The sequence below is a fragment of the Silurus aristotelis genome, assembly GCF_946808225.1.
Source record: "Silurus aristotelis genome assembly, chromosome: 18".
Classification (NCBI taxonomy): domain Eukaryota; kingdom Metazoa; phylum Chordata; class Actinopteri; order Siluriformes; family Siluridae; genus Silurus; species Silurus aristotelis.
This window is the reverse complement of record NC_139591.1, coordinates 324,682-351,969: the sequence shown is the minus strand read 5'-3', so window position 1 is coordinate 351,969 and position 27,288 is coordinate 324,682. Positions and strand designations below refer to the sequence as shown.

General features: G+C 43.5%; 2 protein-coding genes across 5 annotated transcripts in view; one reads left to right on the top strand and one right to left on the bottom strand.

Annotated features, from left to right (window-relative positions):
- Positions 1 to 11,484, bottom strand: part of c2cd2 (C2 calcium dependent domain containing 2) — a 12,089-nt gene extending 605 nt beyond the window's left edge. The window contains exons 1-16 of one of the 2 annotated variants that reach the window (XM_083567810.1): positions 10,957 to 11,484; positions 10,305 to 10,400; positions 9,452 to 9,571; positions 7,606 to 7,707; positions 7,301 to 7,417; positions 6,536 to 6,653; positions 6,221 to 6,329; positions 5,941 to 6,005; positions 5,470 to 5,585; positions 5,208 to 5,364; positions 5,008 to 5,115; positions 4,244 to 4,371; positions 3,301 to 3,553; positions 748 to 2,353; positions 358 to 710; positions 1 to 246 (exon numbers count right to left, since the gene is read on the bottom strand). The exon at positions 1 to 246 is cut by the window's left edge and continues 605 nt beyond it. In XM_083567810.1, coding sequence (XP_083423936.1) covers positions 2,139 to 2,353; positions 3,301 to 3,553; positions 4,244 to 4,371; positions 5,008 to 5,115; positions 5,208 to 5,364; positions 5,470 to 5,585; positions 5,941 to 6,005; positions 6,221 to 6,329; positions 6,536 to 6,653; positions 7,301 to 7,417; positions 7,606 to 7,707; positions 9,452 to 9,571; positions 10,305 to 10,400; positions 10,957 to 11,214 — 1,962 coding nt within the window. In that variant the 5' untranslated portion in view covers positions 11,215 to 11,484 and the 3' untranslated portion in view covers positions 1 to 246; positions 358 to 710; positions 748 to 2,138. Of the gene's footprint in view, positions 247 to 357; positions 2,354 to 3,300; positions 3,554 to 4,243; positions 4,372 to 5,007; positions 5,116 to 5,207; positions 5,365 to 5,469; positions 5,586 to 5,940; positions 6,006 to 6,220; positions 6,330 to 6,535; positions 6,654 to 7,300; positions 7,418 to 7,605; positions 7,708 to 9,451; positions 9,572 to 10,304; positions 10,401 to 10,956 lie in introns of both variants that reach the window. The other variant, XM_083567809.1, reaches the window with a different exon arrangement.
- A 126-nt stretch (positions 11,485 to 11,610) lies between these two features.
- tex14 (testis expressed 14, intercellular bridge forming factor) lies at positions 11,611 to 27,187 on the top strand. Of its 3 annotated transcripts, none has more exons than XM_083567798.1 (26): positions 11,611 to 11,965; positions 13,138 to 13,314; positions 13,464 to 13,578; positions 13,737 to 13,902; positions 14,220 to 14,338; positions 14,429 to 14,519; positions 14,591 to 14,724; positions 14,920 to 15,036; positions 15,473 to 15,596; positions 16,098 to 16,276; positions 16,413 to 16,552; positions 16,723 to 16,913; positions 17,534 to 17,642; positions 17,943 to 18,237; positions 18,312 to 18,391; positions 18,628 to 18,753; positions 18,836 to 18,909; positions 23,744 to 23,822; positions 23,918 to 23,990; positions 24,428 to 24,579; positions 24,657 to 24,799; positions 24,933 to 25,065; positions 25,225 to 25,335; positions 25,425 to 25,511; positions 26,931 to 26,970; positions 27,052 to 27,187. In XM_083567798.1, the coding sequence occupies exons 2-26, from the start codon at positions 13,185 to 13,187 to the stop codon at positions 27,107 to 27,109; spliced, it is 3,066 nt and encodes a 1,021-aa protein (XP_083423924.1). In that variant the 5' UTR covers positions 11,611 to 11,965; positions 13,138 to 13,184; the 3' UTR covers positions 27,110 to 27,187. The 3 variants fall into 3 exon arrangements, with proteins under 3 accessions (XP_083423924.1, XP_083423923.1, XP_083423922.1); XM_083567797.1 differs by having other exon boundaries at positions 25,222 to 25,335; positions 26,934 to 26,970; XM_083567796.1 differs by having other exon boundaries at positions 25,222 to 25,335.
- The last annotated feature ends 101 nt before the right edge of the window (positions 27,188 to 27,288 follow it).

Below are 27,288 nucleotides of genomic sequence, written 5' to 3'. Positions count from 1 at the left end.
AGCTCTCACACTGAGCTCTGATAGTTCATCAAAGTGTTAATATACAAATAGTGTTACAATTTAGGCACAACACCCTGATAAACTGCAGGTTACATCAGCCGTGTAAACACACACACACACACACACACACACACGGTCCATCATACATAGACATCAAACAATCGAGTTAAAGCTTTCAAATTAATGATTTGAAAAAAGGAAGGAATGTGGATCAGGACACTGATTATCTAATCTCACACACACACTCTCACACACACTCTCACACACACACACACACACACACACACACACACACACACACACACACACACACACACACACACACACACACACACACACACACACACACACACACACACACACACACACACACACTCAGATTAAAGGCATGTGTGATTATTAATCTACAGAAAGTGAATCATGAAATTCCTCAGAGACACAAACACAGTGTAACTGTAACACACGGTCATGTGATCAAAACAAACAAACCGAGTCCCAAATCTAACAAAACAATACAATGACATTGTGACATCACTGAGTGTCATTAAAGCTCAAGGTAATGCCCTCTTGTAGTGTTTATACACACACACACACAAAACAATATTTACTCTGATTAGGATTGTATGGGTATAATAATAATAATATTAAAAATAATAAAAACAAAAACACCCCGAAAGTCAAATCCAGATATGGCACATCTCTCTCTCTCACTCACTCACTCACTCTCTCTCACACACACACACACACACACACACACACACACACACACACACACGGCAGTGTATATGGCCTTTTCACAGAATCATTGCTTCCACCGAAACAGGGAGTGGGAATGTTTCAGAGTGTGTGTGTGTGTGTGTATCTATTATTAACTTTATTAGCGAATCCCTGTAATTACGTTACAATTTATAAAACTCTTCTATAATATGGCTTTTAAAAAATAAAATAATTATTGGCACCCTTGACTAAAATAAAGGAGAAATTCATGTTATATATAAAAACTATTTGTGGATATTTAAATTAAAGAATTAAAGTTCATATTGTGGTTCATTTTAATTTAATTACATTTTTATCGCCACAATTACAATAATAATTAATGAAGCCTCTATCGTCAGTATGATGATAAAGGGTGCCAATACTTTGGGATATTTTTCCCTTTAAATCCCACACCCATGTTTAAAGAGCAGTAACACTGGGATGTGTATACAGTAACCTCCCGCTTTACCGCTGTTCGAATCTCGGTTTATCACGGAATTGCATTTGACACGCAACTAATTAGTTTGGCTGATTTTCCTGAGTTGTATTTTGATAATGAAATATATTAATTAAGATATAATTATTAATTATAAAATAAAGTAAAATGTTAATACAGTACAGTACCGTATACATAAAATAGCATTTCTAGGGTGACATCCGCAGTTTTCCGGTTATAAACGGGGGATTACTGTAAATCACACAGGGGTGCAGGTGCACGTTTCACCTTCTATTATTAGATCATTAGTCCTGGACAGGCCACGCCCAAAAGAGACTACCAGGAAGTGACATAATTTACTTTTTTGTGCGTGGGGAGAGGGAGACGCAGAGGGGGCCGAGGCGGAGTCTTTGATTTGGGGTTTGAATAGTCATTAAATGCGCGCAGTTTAAAAGTTGACTTCTGAAATGTGCATAATATTTTATTTTATTTTTTTTACTAAAAATAAAACGATAAAAAAAATCTGATCCTCATCATCATCAAGCTCATCTTCAGTTTCCCAAAACATTATTTTCCCAAGTCTGTATACGATCAAATGTGCAGACCACATTATATATATATACACCATTTATACGTATAGAGGCGGCCATCTTGAAGAGAAAGGTCACGTGATTAGATTACACTACACGTCAGCTGGACGGATATGTAGCGGCAGAGTAACGATATAACAGGTTCAGATTCCTCCTCGTGGTACGCCGTCATTCCCATATATCGAGCCGCCGGTAGCATGTGAGCGTGTTGGGTAGCGTAGACGCCCTGGCAGGCTGAGAGGATTAGCGTAAGGATTAGCGAGTCTGTTCGGATTAGTATTAAATTAGCGCTCTGACGTTTTGGAGACGGAGTATGTGAGAGTGCGTGTGAGGTGTTAGTAGGGTGTGTGAGGGTGTTAGTGAGGGTGATGGAGGTCTGGCGTCTGGACTCCGTTGCCTTTGCTCTTGTGTTTGTGCAGTTTGCGGTTGAGGATGCGTTTGAAGGTGGCTGTGCGTCTTTCCTCGGCCTGCTCCAGGTACTGCAGGTCGTTATGGGACTGACTCATCCCCGGCTCCTTCCTCTGCTGCCGGCGTCTGAAAAACAGCCGAGCGCCCTTATGGAGGAAGCTGCCTGCAGGGGGGGGGGAACACCAGAGCAACACGTTAGCACTCAGGAGTGTGTGAGTTTCACGTGTTTGAGCAGAAGAAGGTGCACACGCTGCTTTAAACCGCCCGCTCGTATTTACTGTGACACAACGTGTGTGTGGAATCTAATGAGGAATCTAAAGCAGAGAAAAATATTTCCAGTGAAGGTTTACACCAAACCCTGAGCTTCAATTTCAGCTGATCACTCTGTGGTGTCTGTACGAGGTGGTATCAAAAAGCCAACACGAGGCTGCACGCACAGTCACAGGGAGCACCGACCTTCATAAGTCAGTGTGCCAGAAAACATCATCCTGTGTACATCTAGAGCTTTCTCATACCACCTTGTACTCCGGGGGAACCATAAAAGTTCTTTTTCCTTGGTGGTCTCGCAGGGGGCGGAGTTAACAGGAGAAGTAAAACCTAAAGGCTCTAGGAATTATAAGTGAGGATCATGAGTATGGAATCTACATGATCTAATAAATGGAATGTAAATTAAATATGGGTAATTGCAGGATGATATAAGGAATAAAATCAGGGTAAAATGGAGGGATGAAGAGAGAGATAAGGGATAAAAGCAATCAGGACCAGTCCATACCCATCTTTACAGAGTGTTGGACTTTACTGCGATTGTGTCGTAATGAAAGAGAAGAAGGCGTGGACTGGGTTTGCTTTGAGCTCCACTATGAAGTACACTACTCTTTAAGGGAAGTCTACATCACTATAGTCTCCTATACAGAGTGCACTTACTCAGGCAGCATTAAAGTCTGCTTACTGCTGCGCTCCTCTTAAAGATGGCAGATAGATGACAGGAAGAGGGGAAAAGGGTCAGAATGATGAGAGAGAAAGAAAGAGTTTTCACCATTCGCATTTATACAGAACAAAACAAAGACACGTGGCATCATGGACTCTGAAATAAAAAACAGGTGGTCGCACCTTTCCTCTTTTTGGACTCTGTCTCAGAGACGCAGAGGGACAGCGAAGTTAGGTCCGATTCCTCTCCGGTCTGACTCTCCCAGTCTGCTCCGCTCGGACCCTCTAGAGGATCGGTGGCGTCTGAGACGCAGTGCTCGGAGAGCGTCTCCGCGTCCTGCCTCGTGCACTCGGGACTCGATTCGCTCATGGAGGCGTCCATCGCCGCAGCGTAGCCGGCCATCAGAATCATCTCCTCGTCCTGAGACAGAGGCGCCTGTGAGGGGTGGGAGTGAGACCGCACCAGAGTTAATCATAGAGACTAGCGGGACGTGTGTGGCCCTGACTAGAACATCTTCATGGAGCTTCCATTAACATCATCTTTCACTGACTGGATATAAAAATGTCATGTAATTTTCAACCAAAACTTTTAGTTTTCTTAACAATACTTGGAGTTATGATCAGGATGACATCACTTCCTGCTCTTTCGCTTAGTCGTTATAAAACATGTTCAGTACTTTTTATTTCTGTCTGAAGTGTAGGATATCTGCAGGAGAGTCACTGATGCGTGAATTACGAGCCTGAACACTGAGCAGCGCTCGCACATCTTTATCCAGCCCGAGCTGACCCGATCCAAAAAAACAAAACAAAAAAAGAAATATCAGACACGCGTCTAGACGAAACGTTCACAAAATCACAAACGCGTGAAATCACCTCAGGATCCAGGTGTGTTTAATCCCATCTGAATAGAACTCGATTCATCTAACAAACACTCACGCTGTGTTTAACAGCAGCAGAATGTGCAAAAACCAAAGAACATTTCCCTCAAGAATTATAGAACATGTGCTTGGTTTGTCCGGGTTCTGTTTCCTTCTGTCCCATTATCTTACACTGATTCTTCGTTAGCAGTCATATTAAGGAGGACACGGTGTGTGTGTGTGTGTGTGTGTGTGTGTGTGAGAGAGACCTTTGCCACTCCAGAGATGATGATGGTGCTCTTTTTGACAGGAGATTTCAGTTTCTGTTTAGCAGAGTCGTACAGTTGTTTGATGGCCGCCTCGGCCACCGGGTCGGTCCCGTTCAACATCAGCAGCTCTGATCAGGAGAAACACACAGGAACACGTGCTCATTTTACAATTAAACACACACACACACACATCTCTAGTGTATACATAAAGATACATTCGACGCAGCCACCGATTCGATTCCCCCTATGATGATTCAGTGTGATCTGGTTTTGATTCGATGCTCTGCATTCAATATGGCACAGATCTCACTCGAGAAACAGTTTAGCGACTGGCCAAATATTGGTCACAAATTATTGGTCACTTTCTAAATAATACTATTATAGTGCATCTACCAATAATTATATATGAATTACATTTTATTTTTTTTAACAGATTTACAGTGTTAAAATCGATGCCTCGTGATACAAGTGCCAACTTTTATTTGATGCAAACTTTTATAAATCGATGCATCACATCATTAACTTTTATGCAGAAGCACTGATGTGGATTTGGATTTGGTAAATCTTACCATCCCTAACGTACATACACATTTTCATCACACAGCCACTAGGGAGCGCTGTATCTATCTAATCTGTGGTCAAATTTAAGCTGCTTTTTTAATGAACCAATTTTCTCCTTTGGATGATGTTTTTTATTACTGGTCTTTATATTGTGTTCATGTATGAATGTGTGTGTGTGTGTGTGTGTGTGTGTGTGTGTGTACCTGTATCAGATGCTGATAAGGCTTTGCTGACTTTAGTCCCCAGCACTGAGGGCTGTTCAGACACTCGTCTCTCAGTCAGCTTGGCTTTGGCTGGAGGTTTCACAGATTCTGGACAGAAGTTTAAAACAACCACAGGTTAGAACACGAATCAGCAAACCCATGCTGCATCATGTTACAGTACCGCCTTGTGACCGAGTTACCTGTGGGTAGGGGGCGCCCTGGTCTGCTCCGGACCGCGGTGACGGTGGTGACGACGGTGCCACATGGCATCACGGTTCTGTCCATCTCCACTCGCCTGGCCGATGCTGGAGTAGGAGGTTGCCATGTACGCACCTCACTCGGCTCCATGTACGACAACTGAACCAACATACATTAAGAAAGAAAAGAAATGTGATATTACAGTCTGTGTTTTAAACTCGGTGTGTGTGTGTGTGTGTGTGTGTGTGTGAGTGTGTTAGTTACCTCAGTAGTCAGAGATCCAATCACTTGGTGTGTGTTCATCAGTGTAAAAGTGTTTTCTCCTCTTGGGCTCCTCTTCACCAGATTAAACGGTACACACACCTGGCCAAGCACACAGCCTGTCATGACACACACACACACACACACACACACACACACACACACACACACACACACACACACACACACACACACACACACACACACACACACACACACACACACACACACACACACACACACACACACACACACACACACACACTACGTTAGTACAAATCACTTCCGTTCCTTCACGTGTTAGTGCCCCTTGTCGTCGTCTTCTTGTGTTCCAGATCTACAGTGATGTTTCTTTTCTTTATTTATTGTAATGTAAGTTTATAAATTATACTTATAAAGTTCTAAAAATGTGCACTACAAAAAAAACATCATCCAACCTTAAATAAATCATTTTTATCATAGAAATAATCTTACTGTCTGGAGGTTTCCCATGATCCAACAGCTGGATCTTCAGCTCCTTCGACCTGCCGCTGAGCTCACTGCACACACACACACACACACACACACACACACACACACACGATGGGAATTTCAGTCAAACTGAAGATTTGGTGGGAAGAATCATTAATATAATACAAAATCATTATTAAAGAATTTCTTTGAGAAATAATAAGAACTTTAACTCTACACTGAATGAGTTTGTGTTCGTCTTTATTACATACATCCAAATAAAAACATTAAATAAACTACGTACAAGATAAATGGATGATCCCACACCGGCTCACCCGCATCACCCAGCACCGCTGAGCACAATGTCTGAGGAGGATCATCTAACTGCAGAACACACTGAGGACTTACACTGCCTGTGTCACACACACACACACACACACACACACACACACACACACACCAATCACAATCTTCTTTCTAATCTCCTTTGAAAGTGCACTGCTTTCTCTCATAAGGTGCAATATAGTGTTGAGAAAAGGAAATAATGAAAGGCTGTGTGTGTGTGTGTGAGAGAGAGAGAGAGAGAGAGAGAGAGAGAGAGAGAGAGAGAGAGAATGACCTGCAACTTCATTCTCCTGGTTATACGTGACCCGGATGTTCTTCACTAGAAGTTTCCACTGGTGAGCACGAGGGGGTTTAGGGGGAGTGGAGACCTCCAAAATCCTGTTCCTCATTTCCTGTGAGACAGGAAATAAAACACGTCAAAAAAACATCCTTTCACTGTTTCCTTCTCTAAACACTGTTGAGGGATTTATGAGAAAACCCAGTCTGAGTTCAGGAAGGTAGCAGATGATACGATGGTAATTATAATAAAAGATAAAGAAGAAAAGAGCTGTGAAGTTCACTGGAGTTTAAGACCAGGGTTTCTGCAGGTTTCACCAAGTTGTAATGTGAGACTTTTTAAGACCATTAAGATAGAAATGTAATACCTGGATCAGGTTGTCGTTAGCAACTGGACTAAACTGAACCCTAAAATCTTCCCCACCGCAAGAAAAATAAAATGTGTTTTACGTCTATGGTCCAATCCAAAAAAAAATTGCACTAATAACAGAAACTAACAAACAAACCAATAAAATTAAAAGTTCTGTAGGTTTTTAGGTTAATGAGCATCAGATTCAGCGTCACACGATTTATGACCTAAAACAGCGAATGTAAGAGTTTTTAAGGCTTAAAATCTAAATTTTACTATTTTCTTTTTTTTTTAAGACTCTCAGAAATCAAGTGCTTTTTTGCAGTGAGCTGTGATTCTGATCAATCTGGCAACACTGGGCCTGCATAGAGCAACACCCACAAAACTCCATAAAAGGTGATGATGATGATGTACCTTCAGATCTGCAGGTTGTGCAGTCCGGCTGCTCAGAGTCACTGAAGCTCGAGTTTCACACAGAATCTGCTGCAGCCTGCTCTTTACTGCCGCTTCACTCACACACACCGACGTTCCCTGCACACACACACACACACACACACACACTTTCAAACATTATCCCCCAAACACATGTCTTTACAAGAACATCAGGCATACACAGACTCGCTCACTGCATATGTGTGTGTAGCTGTCATGGTTGTGTGTGTGTGTGTGTAGCTGTCATGGTTGTGTGTGTGTGTGTGTGTGTGTGTGTGTGTGTATACCTGTGTGTAACTGGGTGTAAGCTGCAGGTGTGTCAGGTTCAGCTGTTCCAGTCCCCATGTAATCTGAACTTCTCCATCCACTTCTGCCATCTGCAAAGCCAGCTGGGTAAACACACACACACACACACACACACACACACACACACACACACACACACACACACACACAGTTATAATTTGAAGTGTTTGTCAGGATTTTGTTTAATTGAGAGGACAAAATAAAATGTCACTATAGAAACCCAGGAGTAAATGTCCTTCAATCATTTGGTTTAGGACACACACACGGTGAGATGTTTGTCATGCTGCTGATATGGTTCTGGACACGCCCACGTTCAAGTGTTTGTGTGGAATAAGGGGAAGAGAAGAGTGAAGAGAGAGTAGGGAAGAGTGAAGAGAGAGTAGGGAATAGTGAAGAGGGAGTAGGGAATAGTGAAGAGAGAGTAGGGAATAGTGAAGAGAGAGTAGGGAATAGTGAAGAGAGAGTAGGGAATAGTGAAGAGAGAGTAGGGAATAGTGAAGAGGGAGTAGGAGAGGGAGTAGGGAATAGTGAAGAGAGAGTAGGGAATAGTGAAGAGAGAGTAGGGAATAGTGAAGAGAGAGTAGGGAATAGTGAAGAGAGAGTAGGGAATAGTGAAGAGGGAGTAGGGAATAGTGAAGAGGGAGTAGGGAATAGTGAAGAGGGAGTAGGGAATAGTGAAGAGGGAGTAGGGAATAGTGAAGAGAGAGTAGGGAATAGTGAAGAGGGAGTAGGGAATAGTGAAGAGAGAGTAGGGAATAGTGAAGAGAGAGTAGGGAATAGTGAAGAGAGAGTAGGGAATAGTGAAGAGGGAGTAGGGAATAGTGAAGAGGGAGTAGGGAATAGTGAAGAGAGAGTAGGGAATAGTGAAGAGAGAGTAGGGAATAGTGAAGAGAGAGTAGGGAATAGTGAAGAGGGAGTAGGGAATAGTGAAGAGGGAGTAGGGAATAGTGAAGAGGGAGTAGGGAATAGTGAAGAGGGAGTAGGGAATAGTGAAGAGGGAGTAGGGAATAGTGAAGAGAGAGTAGGGAATAGTGAAGAGAGAGTAGGGAATAGTGAAGAGAGAGTAGGGAATAGTGAAGAGAGAGTAGGGAATAGTGAAGAGAGAGTAGGGAATAGTGAAGAGGGAGTAGGGAATAGTGAAGAGGGAGTAGGGAATAGTGAAGAGAGAGTAGGGAATAGTGAAGAGAGAGTAGGGAATAGTGAAGAGAGAGTACGGAATAGTGAAGAGAGAGTAGGGAATAGTGAAGAGAGAGTAGGGAATAGTGAAGAGAGAGTAGGGAATAGTGAAGAGAGAGTAGGGAATAGTGAAGAGAGAGTAGGGAATAGTGAAGAGGGAGTAGGGAATAGTGAAGAGGGAGTAGGGAATAGTGAAGAGGGAGTAGGGAATAGTGAAGAGGGAGTAGGGAATAGTGAACAGAGAGTAGGGAATAGTGAAGAGAGAGTAGGGAATAGTGAAGAGAGAGTAGGGAATAGTGAACAGAGAACAGAGAGTAGGGAATAGTGAAGAGAGAGTAGGGAATAGTGAAGAGAGAGTAGGGAATAGTGAAGAGGGAGTAGGGAATAGTGAAGAGAGAGTGGGGAATAGTGAACAGAGAGTAGGGAATAGTGAAGAGAGAGTAGGGAATAGTGAAGAGAGAGTAGGGAATAGTGAAGAGAGAGTAGGGAATAGTGAACAGAGAGTAGGGAATAGTGAAGAGAGAGTAGGGAATAGTGAAGAGAGAGTAGGGAATAGTGAAGAGGAAGTAGGGAATAGGGAGTAGGGAATAGTGAAAAGGGAGTATATAAAATATGTGATGCGTGATATATCTGTGTGTGTCTCTGTCATACCTGCAGATGAAGTGGTGAGATTTTCACGCTGTATCTCAGAGGAGAGTGTGTGGAGCCTGAGTTCAGACAGGCGCTGAGAGAAAACTGCAATTTGTCTCCGATCACCTCACACTGCACATCCTGACACACACACACACACACACACACACACACACACACACACACACACACACACACACAGAGAGAGATAAAACCCTTCATATGAAGGAACAGTAATAGCAGGTGTGATGTTTAGATCGCTCACACCACCACACTGCTTTTATCTACAACATAAACACTGAGTTTTGTGTAAAGGAGAGGGGGAGGGTGTGTGGGGTGTGTGTGTGTGTAGAACCCGAGTATGTGGGTCTGAAGGGAAAAGGAAGTTTCTGGAACCAAAACATTTGGATTTATCATAATATTGCATCACATCGTAAAACTGAATGCCAGCGGGCAGATACGCAGTTCGGGGTCGAGGACGTGCACAGGAAGTGACACGGCCGCTCGTAAGTGTGAACACAGAGGGCGGTTTAATCACCGTTTCTCCAGTTTCCGTTTAACTCTCTCACATGGACACGGTGTGGTGGTGGTGATGTTTCCACTGGCCTGCAGAATTACACTTGACACACCGCTGAAGATCCTGGGGAGGAGCTTGGGTAATGTGGGTGGGGCGAGGGGCGGGGCTATGTAACGGTTGGAGGCATAATCTCTCTCTAATCTTACAGCTTTAATCTTCACCACCGCTTCATTGCTGAAGGTTTCAACCTCAAAGCATTCAGGTGTGTGTAGAACATACAGTACTACTGAGCTTCTAAACGACTGATCAACACTGATGCACTGTGTTGTGATGAAAACTCCAAAACACATTACGCACCTTCCGTCCAGGTGTTCGGGTAAAGCTGAAGACATGGTGGATGCTGAGATCTGACGACTGAACACCATCCTCCTCAAACACCAGCTGGATCGCTCCCTAAACACACACACACACACAGTTAATACCTACATACACACTGTGTTATAACCTGTTTATTAAACACCTTCCTGTTCCTTCAGCACACACACACACACACACACACACACACACACACAATAGAATCTAATCTACTAAATCCTAAAAAACCGACATGACTGTACACAACCCGGAAGTCTTTCTCTTGGAACACGTGTGTGTTTATTTATTTATTACACACAGAAAAAAACTTGAAATGCTGAATCATACAGTCGAGTGTGAACGTTTTTACAACCCGGGATAAAAAAAAGACTGAAATCAAACACCATCAAGACATTTAGGGTGTGTGTGTGCGGTCATGTGAGGACCCAGCTGTGTCTCATAAACACCATAATAAACACCACTGATGTTTTATGTAGGACTGTGTAGAATTGAAAGCGGATTTAAAGTTCCAATTTAACTCAATTTAGATCTGGATTATGTTATGAAGTAGTATAAACACTAGTAAAACCCCTTCAGTGTATGTTGTATTCTGTATGTAACTCTGTTTGTGACTAATAAAATCTAGAATCTTGACCTGTGTACTGTGGTGGTGGAGGTTCAGGGCTCGGATCCAGGCTCTCCTCCACTCCGTCCTCCAGCTCTTCAGCTCCAGCGCCCAGCTCAGCAGCCGCTCCGCATCCTCACACTCCTCCACTCCGGCCCGTGTCCTGCTTCGGCTCAGGAAAACACCGAAATACTGCACCAGGTAGATGCTTAAAGTCACCAGCGAGGCGAGGAACAGCGTCACCAGGCACAACCACTGCAGCGACACGCCGCCGCCCGCGGACACCATGGCGCCTCAAACTGCTGCCTCAGCCTAGCCTCGGCCCCCCGCTAACTCCGCGCTAGCATGCTAACAACATCCGAAACGGAACTGTCAGCACTCCCCGCGTCTCTCCGAACTCACGCTCACCGAGACCGAGGTGTGATCTCCGGTGATCATCTCTCCCACTCTCCCCTGGCCCTGGTCCCGGTGTTAGCCTGCTAGCTAACACACATCTGTTCAAAAACTTACCACATCACTTCCTACACACGCAGCGGTGGAGGGATGGCCACGCCCCTCCCCACGCTTTCCTGTGATTGGCTAAGACTCTAAAGGACTGATGTAATTGGTTGGTTTTACCTTCCTGCGTCTTCCAGACGCCATTTTGAACAGGGCAAAAAAAAAAAAACATATTCTTATCATCATTATAAACCTCCTTATTCTACTGTCTAGCAAAATAAATGCATCTAAATGAAAATACTTGTTTAAGTAAACACAAAAGTATGAGGAAAGCGTAGTAAACTAGTAAAATATATTAGGATATGTCTAAATACTTTTTTGCACTTCTTTTAAAATGTCTTTACTGCACCGTTTACTGAAAAACCGGTGTAAAATACAAACAGACATCTAAAGAAGATAAACACCTGAACACGTATTAGGGCCGTGTTTATATTTAAACGCAGCCGCTTTTGCGTCATCAACCGTCGATCGCGAGCTCCTACTTCCGGTTTGAATTTGAGCGGGAACAGAACAGTAGCGCGCGTTCCGACGGATACAGCAGGTATGTCCGGATCGTGAAACAATAAACACACACACGGACATTTATCGCTCTGTAAAAACAATAACTTTATTAATCCATCGTAGGAAATTATTGGGATTGTTGGATAGTTGTGTGTTTGTGAAATTAGCTTGTAATGCTAGCTGACTCTAGCGATTTAGCCAGCGCGTGACACGGCTAATCTCTCAGCGCGCGCAGATGATGGAGATCAAATCATACATTATATTTTAATATTTACATCATTTATGATAAGATCAGTAACATAGTGTGTCCGAAATATCCAAAAAATCCAAAATATGAAAGAACACGTATAGAATTAATTATCAAAACGTGTTGAAGAACTCAGAATCTGGTTTATGTTTTAGATTGTAGTATCTCCATGAAGCTTTGACTCCATCTCACAAACTCACAGTGTTCTCTCATCAGATATACGAGGTGCCACCTGGAATGGGTTTCAGGTCACACTTGTGTCTTATCAAGAGTTCATTTGTGACATTTCTCACCTTCTCAATGTGCTTTAGAGCATCAGTTGGTTGTGCAGAGGAGCGTGTGAGTACAGAGTCAATAATCCTCTTAGTGCTTCTACAACTACTGTAGTTTGTTCTCCACCAGAACAATGACCCCAAAGGTTCTGTAAGTGCCATGTGTCAAAGAAAGAGTGAAGACGTACTGCGTCAGAAGAACTGGCCAATCACAATCACCCATCTAAATCCACTTGAGATGGTTCGGGTTGGAATTGAGAGTGAAGGAAATGCAGCCAACAAGCACTTAACACCTCTGGGGAAACTCCTCAAGGTGGTTGGAAAACAATTCCAGTTGAGGAAATCATGAGGCTGACAGAGAATTCCAAGAGTGTGCAAAGCTGGCATTATTCTGCTGAATTAATTTCTGAAACATATTCTGGTTTATTGAATCGGTTATTTATTTATTTATTTATTTATTTATTTATTTATTTATTTATTTATTTATTTTTGTCTTCTTTTTTTTTTTTTGCTACGTAATTCCATACGTTTTTCCATAGTTTGGATTCTTTAGTATTCATGTACAATGTTGAAAATAATAAAAATAAAGAAAACCCACTAAAGGAGAAGGTGCCAAAACTTTTGACCGGTGGTGTGTGTGTGTGTGTGTATATATATATATATATATATAAAATGTGTGTGTGTGTGACACAGAGAGTAAATAAGAAGGATTAGAAGTGTGTTGAAGGAGACGTGTGAAGATGTCTGGTGGGCTCACTCTCCCCTGTCCCGTACTCTTGGGTTTTGTTAAAAGTGGAGGTGTGGGGGCCGAACTGCACCGCTACACCCGGGAGAAAAACCTGCGCAATGTGGAGAAACTCCTGAAGCAAGGTGAACCTTCAGTGTGTATTTTAAAGATTTGAGATCCACATTTCTTGCTGATGTGCTGATGTTGTGTCATTATAAATAATGAAGGCGTGTGCAGGAGTGCAGACGTGTAAGTGCACGATGTTTAGAGTGTATATTTTTCCTCTGTTCAGGTGTGGACGTGGACTGCGTGAATAACCTGCACCAGACGTCTCTGTATTGCGCGTCTCTGCTGGGCTTCACCTCTGTGGCTGAGCTTCTCCTTCGATACGGCGCCGATCCCAATCAGTACGTTTACACGGCTCTGTGTTCTGTCCTGAAGTGGTGATACGTCCTATCATGGGTTTTGTTGTTTTGTCTACGTCTGTATGTTGTTACGGAACACCAGAGAATGTAGATGTAGTAGTAGATGTGCTGAGTGGAGTGGTGTGTTTCTCATCCTTCAGCCGCAGTAATGATAGGAGCACTCCGGTCCACGCCGCTGCCTTCTCCTGTAACACAGACCTGCTCAGGAGGCTGCTGGAGGCAGGAGGAGATCTGCGACTACATGACAATAAGGGCAAGACAGCGAGAGACTGGGCTGAGTGCGAAGCTCAGGAGGGCAGCGTTAAGGTGTGTAACACGACCAACACACACCTGGGAAAAGACTGAGAGTGTGTACACCTGGGATGTGGTACACGGTGGGGACATGAACATGGAACACTAAAGGAGATGTTCCTCAGTTATGTCACCTGTCAATTCAAGAAGCTCCACCTGTTAATGTGTTTAAGTGTAGGCAGATTTTGGGGGCGTGGCTTTAGAACGAGCGAGTTTTGCTTGCATATTGTTTTGAGGCAGGGGGCGTGGCCTAAATAGCCTAAACAAATCTAAACAGTAAAGGGTTAATTTTCACACTGCTATAGTTTTTATTTTTCTCTGTAATGTTTTAGATGATCCGTTTTATTTCGAGCTGCATGTCTGTCACGAGGAGTCTGTCCGAGTCGCAGTCGTTTAGAGAAAGAGACGTCACTCCGACTTCCTCCAAGACTCTTCTGGACTTCATCAGACCGTGAGTCATGTGTACATTCACCGTGTTCCTGTCGTCTGTTGCACAGAGCAGTGGCTGCCGTGTCATGACGTAGCTGTGCTTTTGTCTCAGGTTTTTTAGGGTCTCTGACATGGTTTTTAACAAGAAACTAACCTCGAAGATGTTCGTGTCTGATACCATCCTGTGCCTTGGCTATGAAAAGGTGAGTGTCAGCAGTAACGGCCGAGGTTTCTGATCCATTACTTCTCCTGAGCTGGCGTTGTATTTCCACAGTTATGCGTGGAGAAGTTGGGAACGTCTGTGGGAGCTTTGGCATCTGTACCTTTAATATCAGAATCAGAGTTATCGCAGGCTGATGATGAAGCTCTGCACTCTTTCACCTGTGGAACCTTCACGAAAATGACCAAGTACGACTACTGTCCTGTTCATTCTCCATTCATTTCCTTCATATGACGGCAGAACTACAGGGGAGTAAATGACTAACGCAGTAGCGTGATAAATGATTAATATAACTCATGCATTAGTCTGAGGTGTTTCTAAAAGTGTTCAGGGTAAAAGTTCAGAGTTCACGCTTTAAACTCTGACCTCGCTCTCATCCTCAGCTTCAGTTGGAGAGGTATACGGATAACAGTAAAGGAGCTACAGGTGAACATCCCCCACCCAGACGCTAACCAACATAACTACCACGACCTGCTCATCACCGAGCTCAACTTCTGCTGGTAAACACTCAAAAACACACCACCACACACCTCGTACTGCCTCTGCTGCATCCTACTGCATCATGGGTAATGACTCACTGACATCTTTTCCTGCCAAAACTGATGGGAGGGTTCAACATTTCCACTGAAACGCTGCTCCACAAAACACCGACCGAGACCTGAAGCAACAAGAACGCACCGTGTCCTGGGTTTAACTCTTTCAGTCCTGCCAGTCAGAATAAAGACCTCGGTCTATTTTTACTCAAACTGGAGAAAGATCAAATGGTCTTGTTTCGTTCAACAGGGTATTGTTCAAGTAGAAATGGCATGTGTTGGCACTGACATTATTGACGCGCGGGCGTATGTGTGTGTGTGTGTGTGTGTGTGTGTGTGTGTGTGTGTGTGTGTGTGTGTGTGTGTGTGTGTGTGTGTGTGTGTGTGTGTGTGTGTGTTGTAGTCGACTGTTCCATCCACACCTTCTGCAGCTGATGGCTGTGATTTTCACTAATGAATTGCAGCAGAACAAACTGGTGTACGAGAGAGTGCATGTGGGATCACTGTACCACCTGCTGTACCATAGGGTAACACACACACACACACACACACACACAAACACACACATACACACACACACACCAGTTTGGAATTAGAAATAGCCTAATAGTTAGTGTAAGTTAAGTGTATAAGGAATAATACACTTAAGTATCATGCTGTCATAAGAAAACCCTCAGTATAGAGGTAGAGTGAAGAAGTGGAGTTATTATTACCACAGAACCATCAAGATTGTGCTGCTGAATAAAAGATCAATATATATTTATTTTCCACACACCGACGGCTATAATGCTTTGCTTGTTGGGTTTTAAAATCTACATTAAACTAATTATAGGTTGTAGGAAAATCACAATCCAGAGGCTGAACAGTACATGAGAGTATATAAGCATGTTTTAATTCAATAACAGACACCAACACTGACACATCAAAAACATGCGTACTAATATATAGGACAACTATTTCTAACATGCTGACTCTCTCTGTGTGTGTGTGTGTGTGTGTGTGTGTGTGTGTGTGTGTGTGCGCACCAGAGAGCAGAGTTTCCCATCCTACGGGCGTATGAGGTTTTGTCACTGATCCTCCAGGTGTGTGAAGCTCTGTTCTACCTGCACAGCCGATCTCTGGTGTTGCGCTCCCTCTGCTCTCACTCGGTTGTTATCGTCCACCCAGGGGTCGCTAAGGTCACAGGCCTCGGCTTCATGGGGCCCAGGTGTGCACGCACCTCACCATCACCAGATCCAGTCAGATTAATACACGATGATCTGTATGTAATGACGTGTGTGTGTGTGTGTGTGTGTGTGTGTGTGTGTGTGTGTGTGTGTGTGTGTGTGTGTGTGTGTGTGCAGTGACTGCAGTCCCTTTTCTACTCCACCCATTCCTGAGATGCTGTATAACTGGGCGGCTCCTGAAGTAATCAGGAACAAAGCATGTACAGAAAAAGCTGATCTCTACAGCGTCTGTGCTCTGATGCAGGAGCTGTACACTGGTACACACACACTCTTTACTAAACACTTACATCATATCAAAGGACATGATCTGAACTATTACAGGAACATCAGGCGTACTGTGTGTGTGTGTGTGTGTGTGTGTGTGTGTGTGTGTGTGTGTGTGTGTGCACGTGCGTGCGTGTGTGTGTGTGTGTGTGTGTGTGTGTAGATTCAGTTCCGTGGGGTTCGGTGAATCCAGACTGGATAAAGCAGGCTGTAGATGCGGGTCAGGCTCTGTGTGCAGATTCAGCAGTGCCACAGCCGTATTATGACCTGGTGCTGATTGGACTGCAACCTAAGGCTCATGAGAGAACTTGCACCCTCCAGGATCTGCGATTCTTACTGCGCTCTAACCTCAGGGTAAACTTTTAACAAAATATACTTCGCCTCACACGGCAACACACACCGTACTCCCATCCTCCTCATTAACTCTACAACACTCAGTCATCAGTCAACATGGAATTGTAGACATTTATGAAGGAATTTAAGGGCATTTTCAAAAAATAATAACCAATACAGATTAAAAAAAGGACATTTTTGACAGTGTAATTTTGTTAGTGTCATTTTGCTGCATAATGGCGTACACACAAACAAAATTACACTGTCAAAAATGTCCTTTTTTTTAACCCGTATTAGTACACACACACACACACACACGTCAGACCAAACAAAACGTTTACATTTCCGTGTCTATATGATAGGGTTCATAAAATTCCTGGTTAGTTTCCAATTTGGGATTTTTTCAAAGTTCCCCTGATTAAGTTCCTGTGGAAAATTTCCAGAAACGTCTAGATAAAGTAAAATATCTGTGAACACTAAATACTACAGACGTGACCGTTACAAGACGGTGTCAGGACACTGAGTGTATAAACCACATGGTAATGAAAGTCAGACGAGTGTAATATACGTTGTGTTTATTATAAAGAGTTTGTGGTAGAGTGGTGGTGAGGTGTAGCTGCATGTCGCTGTGGTAATGACAGGAGCTGAGTGAGAGAGAGGAGAGGAGGGAAGTGTGCCCCCTACCGGCCAGTTTGAGTACTTACACACTGAACACAGCACTTGAGCAGAACTGGGACCCTGAGCAACCAGGTGAGGAGCAGAACAGATCAGCAGGGTTCCAGATAAACCGTTCCACTAGCCAGTTTATTGGTCTTTACACCAAACACACCTACTGTGGTGCACTGTTTTACATGATATAAAAACTCAGGTAAGGGGGTGTGGCCTAATTCTGAAGATGTAAGCGAATGATTTAGCTGATCACGTAGTTCATGTTTTATTTGTAGCTTAAATATAAAACACTTGTTAATACACAAACTATATATTCTACAGTGGCTGTGGGATGATTTGAGGTTTTTAGATTTTGTTAGGAATCTTTTCTTTATTCTCCAGATGAGCAGCAGGTGGTAGATCAGCACATTCTGGATTATCCAGACATGAATGATTGTCGTGCAGAGATTCAATCTTCCTTCTCCAACAACATCAGCAACATTGCCCTGAACCTGAAAGTGTGTAAGGTGCTGGTGCAGGAGACAGAGCCCTGCTTAGCAGTCATTGAATCCCGGATGAAGGGAAGCGCCTGCCCCAGCGGCCCGGGGTTTGACGAGCCAGACGGCATGAAGAAGCGTAGAGAGGAACGGGAGGTGATGCTGAAACCAGTGGGCCCTCCGTCTAAATACTATGACAGGTACACACACTATCTGATTTAAATGACTGAAAATGTATGTATATAATGATTAAGTATATTCATTTGAGTTTTAGTTTCAGGATGTATCAGTCCTCTGAAGAGTGTAGGGCACAGGAGCTGAAGAAAAAACACCAGTCTGAACACACCTGGACCAGTGAGTAGAATGTGTTCATGTGTTTTGAGAAATAAAGCAGGACTCATCCACAAGTTTTAATCCATTTAAAAATGTTTAAGGTTTTTCTTATGAATTTGAGTCTGAATGTTATTTGGTCACTGCAGGAGAAGCAGGTTAATGTCAAATGCATTTGTATTTAGAGAGAATAATTTTCAACATGAAAGAGTTCAGTGTTGTGTGTAATATTCCTGCTGTTCCTCGTCATACCTGAGCAGGTGAGGTGAGTACAGCAGTGGCTCGGGGTTTCCGGGGTGCTGCGGCAGGGGCTCTGGGGGGAAGCAGTGACAGTGAGGAGGTGCAGGAGGATGCACAGCTGGAGCAGCTGTTCAAGAGCTTTGCAGGTAAATAAAGAGACAGACAGGTGGAGTATATTCTCAGGCTGTACACTGGACACACCAGGATGCTCAGCTGGCTTTCTACCAGGTGTGGAGAGTGAGAGTGAGGAGAGTACAGCTTTCCACACCATCATTCTGCACGAGGCCAAAGGTCAACACCAGGTACCTAGTCTTTATGTATCTTCAGTATAGATACTGGTTATCACAGGTACGTACACACACACACACACACACACACACACACACACACACACACACACACACTACAGAGGAGTTATCACAGGTACACACACACACACACACACACACACACACACACACACACACACACACACACTAGAGGAGTTATCACAGGTACACACACACACACACACACACACTACAGAGGAGTTATCACAGGTATATACACACACACACACACACACACACACTACAGAGGAGTTATCACAGGTACACACACACACACACACTACAGAGGAGTTATCACAGGTATACACACACATACACACACACTACAGAGGAGTTATAACAGGTACACACACACACACTACAGAGGAGTTATCACAAGTACACACACACACACACTACAGAGGAGTTATAACAGGTACACACACACACACACACACTACAGAGGAGTTATCACAGGTACACACACACACACACTCACTACAGAGGAGTTATCACAGGTTTCACACACACACACACACACTACAGAGGAGTTATCACAGGTACACACACACACACACACACACACACACACACTACAGAGGAGTTATCACAGGTACACACACACACACACTACAGAGGAGTTATCACAGGTACACACACACACACACACTACAGAGGAGTTATCACAGGTTTCACACACACACACACACACACTACAGAGGAGTTATCACAGGTACACACACACACACACACACTACAGAGGAGTTATCACAGGTACACACACACACACACACTACAGAGGAGTTATCACAGGTACACACACACACACACACTACAGAGGAGTTATCACAGGTACACACACACACACTACAGAGGAGTTATCACAGGTACACACACACACACACTACAGAGGAGTTATAACAGGTACACACACACACACTACAGAGGAGTTATCACAGGTACACACACACACACTACAGAGGAGTTATCACAGGTACACACACACACACTACAGAGGAGTTATAACAGGTACACACACACACACTACAGAGGAGTTATCACAGGTACACACACACACTACAGAGGAGTTATCACAGGTACACACACACACACTACAGAGGAGTTATAACAGGTACACACACACACACTACAGAGGAGTTATCACAGGTACACACACACACTACAGAGGAGTTATCACAGGTACACACACACACACTACAGAGGAGTTATCACAGGTACACACACACACACTACAGAGGAGTTATAACAGGTACACACACACACACTACAGAGGAGTTATAACAGGTACACACACACACACACACTACAGAGGAGTTATCACAGGTACACACACACACACTACAGAGGAGTTATAACAGGTACACACACACACACACACACACTACAGAGGAGTTATAACAGGTACACACACACACACTACAGAGGAGTTATAACAGGTACACGTACACACACACACACACTACAGAGGAGTTATCACAGGTACACACACACACACTACAGAGGAGTTATAACAGGTACACACACACACACTACAGAGGAGTTATAACAGGTACACACACACACACACACTACAGAGGAGTTATCACAGGTACACACACACACACTACAGAGGAGTTATCACAGGTACACACACACACACACACACACACACACTACAGAGGAGTTATAACAGGTACACACACACACACTACAGAGGAGTTATAACAGGTACACGTACACACACACACACACTACAGAGGAGTTATCACAGGTACACACACACACACTACAGAGGAGTTATAACAGGTACACACACACACACACACACACACTACAGAGGAGTTATAACAGGTACACACACACACTACAGAGGAGTTATCACAGGTACACACACACACACACACAAACACACACTACAGAGGAGTTATCACAGGTACACACACACTACAGAGGAGTTATCACAGGTACACACACACACACTACAGAGGAGTTATCACAGGTACACACACACACACTACAGAGGAGTTATCACAGGTACACACACACACACACACACACACTACAGAGGAGTTATCACAGGTACACACACACACACACTACAGAGGAGTTATCACAGGTTTCACACACACACACACTACAGAGGAGTTATCACAGGTACACACACACACACACTACAGAGGAGTTATCACAGGTACACACACACACACACACACACTACAGAGGAGTTATCACAGGTACACACACACTACAGAGGAGTTATCACAGGTACACACACACACACTACAGAGGAGTTATCACAGGTACACACACACACACACACACTACAGAGGAGTTATCACAGGTTTCACACACACACACACACACACACTACAGAGGAGTTATCACAGGTACACACACACACACTACAGAGGAGTATAACAGGTACACACACACACACTACAGAGGAGTTATCACAGGTTTCACACACACACACACACACACTACAGAGGAGTTATAACAGGTTTCACACACACACACTACAGAGGAGTTATCACAGGTACACACACACACACTACAGAGGAGTTATCACAGGTATACACACACACACACACACACACACACACACACACTACAGAGGAGTTATCACAGGTACACACACACACACACTACAGAGGAGTTATCACAGGTACACACACACACTACAGAGGAGTTATCACAGGTACACACACACACTACAGAGGAGTTATAACAGGTATACACACACACACACACACACACTACAGAGGAGTTATAACAGGTATACACACACACACACACTACAGAGGAGTTATAACAGGTATACACACACACACACACACACACACACACACACTACAGAGGAGTTATAACAGGTATACACACACACACACACACACACACACACACTACAGAGGAGTTATCACAGGTACACACACACACTACAGAGGAGTTATAACAGGTATACACACACACACACACACACACACACACACTACAGAGGAGTTATAACAGGTATACACACACACACACACACACACGCACACACACTACAGAGGAGTTATCACAGGTACACACACACACTACAGAGGAGTTATAACAGGTATACACACACACACACACACACACACACACACTACAGAGGAGTTATAACAGGTACACACACACACACTACAGAGGAGTTATAACAGGTATACACACACACACACACACACACTACAGAGGAGTTATAACAGGTATACACACACACACACACTACAGAGGAGTTATAACAGGTATACACACACACACACACACACACACACACACACACACACACACTACAGAGGAGTTATAACAGGTATACACACACACACACACACACACACACACACTACAGAGGAGTTATCACAGGTACACACACACACTACAGAGGAGTTATAACAGGTATACACACACACACACACACACACACTACAGAGGAGTTATAACAGGTACACACACACACACTACAGAGGAGTTATCACAGGTACACACACACACACACTACAGAGGAGTTATAACAGGTATACACACACACACACACACACACACACACACTACAGAGGAGTTATCACAGGTACACACACACACACTACAGAGGAGTTATCACAGGTACACACACACACACACACACACACACACACACTACAGAGGAGTTATAACAGGTACACACACACACACTACAGAGGAGTTATCACAGGTACACACACACACACACTACAGAGGAGTTATAACAGGTATACACACACACACACACACACACACACACACTACAGAGGAGTTATCACAGGTACACACACACACACTACAGAGGAGTTATCACAGGTTTCACACACACACACACACACACTACAGAGGAGTTATCACAGGTACACACACACACACACTACAGAGGAGTTATCACAGGTACACACACACACACTACAGAGGAGTTATAACAGGTACACACACACACACTACAGAGGAGTTATCACAGGTACACACACACACACACACACACACACTACAGAGGAGTTATCACAGGTATACACACACACACACACACACACACACACTACAGAGGAGTTATCACAGGTATACACACACACACACACACACACACACTACAGAGGAGTTATCACAGGTACACACACACACACTACAGAGGAGTTATCACAGGTATATACACACACACACACACACACACACACACACACACACTACAGAGGAGTTATCACAGGTACACACACACACACACACACACACTACAGAGGAGTTATCACAGGTACACACACACTACAGAGGAGTTATCACAGGTACACACACACACACACACTACAGAGGAGTTATCACAGGTATACACACACACACACACACACACTACAGAGGAGTTATCACAGGTATACACACACACACACACACACACACACACTACAGAGGAGTTATCACAGGTACACACACACACACACACACACACTACAGAGGAGTTATCACAGGTACACACACACACACACACACACACACACTACAGAGGAGTTATCACAGGTACACACACACACACACACACACACACACACTACAGAGGAGTTATCACAGGTACACACACACACACACACACACACACACACTACAGAGGAGTTATCACAGGTACACACACACACACACACACACACTACAGAGGAGTTATCACAGGTACACACACACACACACACACACACACACTACAGAGGAGTTATCACAGGTATATACACACACACACACACACACACACACACACACAGGATCTGTGTACATTATCATGCTGATGATTATTATTGAATGTGTTGTTTGTTAGACGTTTGATTCAGATGAAGACCCAGGCGTGATGATGGAGGTGTGTCGCCCCTACATGACAGCGGAGAGCTTATTTGGAGGTAATGAGCTGATGTGCTCTGTGATACTGCACTATAATGATGTGAATAGTGGTTGATGTGTAAAACTGAGTGTGTTTTGTATTCCTGAATATCAGAGTCCTTCTTTTCACCAGAGGAGTCTCAGCACACTAAAGCTGAATCAGTTCTGCCCTCTGCACACACCACCAGGTTAATGCCAATACACCTGCACACCCTCACCTTTACACACGTGTGCTCATGGACTGGGATAAGTGATGTCATCACTGAAATCACCTCGAGCTGCTGTTCCAGCTTCAGGGTCACTACAGGAACATGATTAACTTCCTGTGTAGTCTACCTGGTAGTGAGATGATGAATATTGCGTTTTAAATAAACATGTTTAGTGAAAGAACCAAATAATTTCCACAACGAATATCACATGTTCTGAAAGGGCACAGAAACTAATTCAGAACCTGAGCTTGTGTTCAAATAACTTTTGAGCTTAACAATGTTACAGAGCAAATATACTGTCATTTATAAATACATGAAATCTAGGGTTTATAGAAGTGTGTGTGTGTGTGTGTGTGTGTGTGTGTGTGTGTGTGTGTGTGTGTGTGTGTGTGTGTGTGTGTGTGTGTGGGAAGCAGTCACACAGAAGATATAGCTGATCTCTCCAGCATCACCTGTTCACCTGCACAGCTCTATGAGCAGGCAGGGCAGAATGGAGCTCAGCCCCGCCCCCGCAGCACAGATGTCGCCCCATGCAACAGCACCCCTCGCAGCCCCCCCACACACACAGGTATACCTTCACCTATACATACCTACGTTTACATCCGACCTGTGTAATAATATTTCATGTGTGTGTTTGTGTATAAGGTCGGGTATGTAGCGCCCCCTGCAAGGAGGTGTGTGTTTCCACACTCATCCCTCACCTGCAGTATCTGATGGAGACGTCTCCGTGGGGCTCTGTGTCCGACAGCCAGAGCTACAATACGGCCAGACCGGATCACACTAACCCAGTCAGCACCGCTCCCCACACACACACACACACACACACACACACACACACACAGCTCCACCACAATACAGGTGACCTTCTCTGATCACCTCACCTGTATCAGGTATTGATGTTTTTATTATCTGTGTGTTTAGAAACATCACCCAGTCTCCAGCGTCCTCCACTCTCCTGCTCCAACATGTTCTCCTCAAGGGGATTACGACCCAAAGTTCACTGCTGCCAACTCAGGGGTCAAATACAGTGACGAGAAGAAGAGCCAGGATCACCGTGAGCACACACTCAACATAACACACTAATTAACTTGTTTACTACACACACACACACACACACACACACACAAAATTGCACTTTATTACAAAAAAATACACATTATTACAGTTTCTGTTGTGATTAAAATGAATAATTAAAAGCTCTGATCTGCAGCAGGTCCTTCAGGAAGGACAGAGGGAGCAGTGAATGAAGTGAAGGAGCAGGAGGAGGTGATGGAGGCGGGGCGAGACAGCACAGATTCATGTAGCTCAGTCGAGAGAAACAGGAGTATGAACCTCACAGCTCTATACACACGCATATAGAACACTATCTTCACCTACTGGTCAAACTGAGCACTCAGCACTTTCTCCTCACAGTGCCTGATGAAGACGATGTGCTGAAGGACGAGGTGGAGCAGAAACAGCTGTCAGATGCTGAGCGACTTCCTGATCCGACTCACACAGGTACACACACACACACACACACACACAACATTCACTATATGGACAAAAATATTGGGACACCTTACTTTCCCTGCCATCTGTGGTTCTTTTCCAAACTGTTACCACAAAGCTTCGGATGCAGGAGCATAACATTTCCCCTTCACTTGAACTAGGAGACCTAAACCTGTTCCATCATAACAATACTACTGTGCACAAAGCCAGCTCCATCAAGATCTGCTTTTTATCTGTTTGGATGATGTAGAAGATCTCCTGCTGTAGAGCTCCATCCCTACTGAACACCTTTGAGATGAATGTGAACACTGACTGCACCCCAGGAACCTCCTCACTTTATCTACATCACTACCTGACTTTACTAACACCCTTGTAGCTGATCAACACAAATCTCCACTCACACTCCAAACTCTAGTGGAACATCTTCCCAGAAGAGTGGAGGGAATTATCAGAGCAAATTATGAATAGATGTGGAACGTGATGCTCAAAAAGCACATTCTGTACTAATGACCAGGTGTCCACAAACTTTTGCTAATAGTGTATTAATATCAGGGCTGTTAAAACGAACACATTAATGCAAATTCACTTTAACGGCACTGATTTTAATGATTAATGCAGCACACATTTCAGTTTGAGCATTTTTATATAAAATATTATATGAGGATATTAAAATGAGATTTAAACCTTTAACACAACACATTTATTCATAATGTCCTTTACACAGATATATAAATAAATAATACATTTCCAGGGACAAAATGTTTCACCCGAGTCTCAAATCAGCATTAAAATCCGTCATGATTCTTCTTCTTCATTGGTGGTTTGCATTCTTAAGTAGATCATTACCGCCATCTAGTGTAGTAATGCATCAGAGACTTGTATCCCTATTCCCCAGACCAAAAATCCACAATGACACACACATCCGGCGATTAAATCTGTCCGTGTGGAAACATCAAAAGTTCCATTTGGTGTCCTGATGATTTACGTCATTTAAAACTCCAGAATTACTTTAAAACATTCACAGGAATATTTTGCGTTCATGCTTTATGTTGAGTTCAGTTTCACTAATAATAAACATACATTTGCATAAAGCATCAATATTTCTCCATGTTCATGTTGATGAGTATTAAAAACATTGTGTGATTAGGTTGCGATTGTCACGAGTTACCTGATGATTAGTAAATCTTTTAATTGATTTACAGCCCTAATAATAAAACATGCTATTATTACACATGTATCAACATTAATGATAAATATTATTATTGTAATTAATGTTCAATATTTGTATATAAATGTTTGTTTTTAAACACTATTATGATAAAATTGGATTTGGGACATAGTAAGAATATTCAGACAGGAATGAAGCTGTGTGTGTGTGTGTGTGTGTGTGTGTGTGTGTGTGTGTGTGTGTGTGTGTGTGTGTTCCAGCAGTAGAGTGTTCCAATGACACTCCTGAGGAAACCAAAAGGTAAACATCATCAATGTCCCCCTCGTGTCATTTACCTGTTCACTCCTGATTCATGTGTAATAATGTCACCTGATCTCACAGAGCTCACACCACCCTGGATGAGGTTCTGCAGGGTTTCCTGGAGAACAGTAAGGCATAAGAGGACCATGAGAGGAGCTGCACTGTCTGAGACATCAAGCACTTCCTGTTTATTTTGTTTTTGTTAGCAGTTATTATAAATATCAGTATATTCAGTGTTACTTTTTGATCTGTTTGAGACAAAATCGTTTGTGTTCCTGCTGAAACATGGAGAAGAAATTATTTGATCAGTGATTAAAC

Excerpts from the sequence above, each read along its gene's own strand:
- tex14 (XM_083567796.1), top strand. The coding sequence starts at position 13,185 with ATGTCTGGTGGGCTCACTCTCCCCTGTCCCGTACTCTTGGGTTTTGTT. Across the intron at positions 14,339-14,428 it reads CTTCTGGACTTCATCAGACC|GTTTTTTAGGGTCTCTGACA; the intron begins GTGAGTCATGTG and ends CTTTTGTCTCAG. Across the intron at positions 16,277-16,412 it reads CTCGGCTTCATGGGGCCCAG|TGACTGCAGTCCCTTTTCTA; the intron begins GTGTGCACGCAC and ends GTGTGTGTGCAG.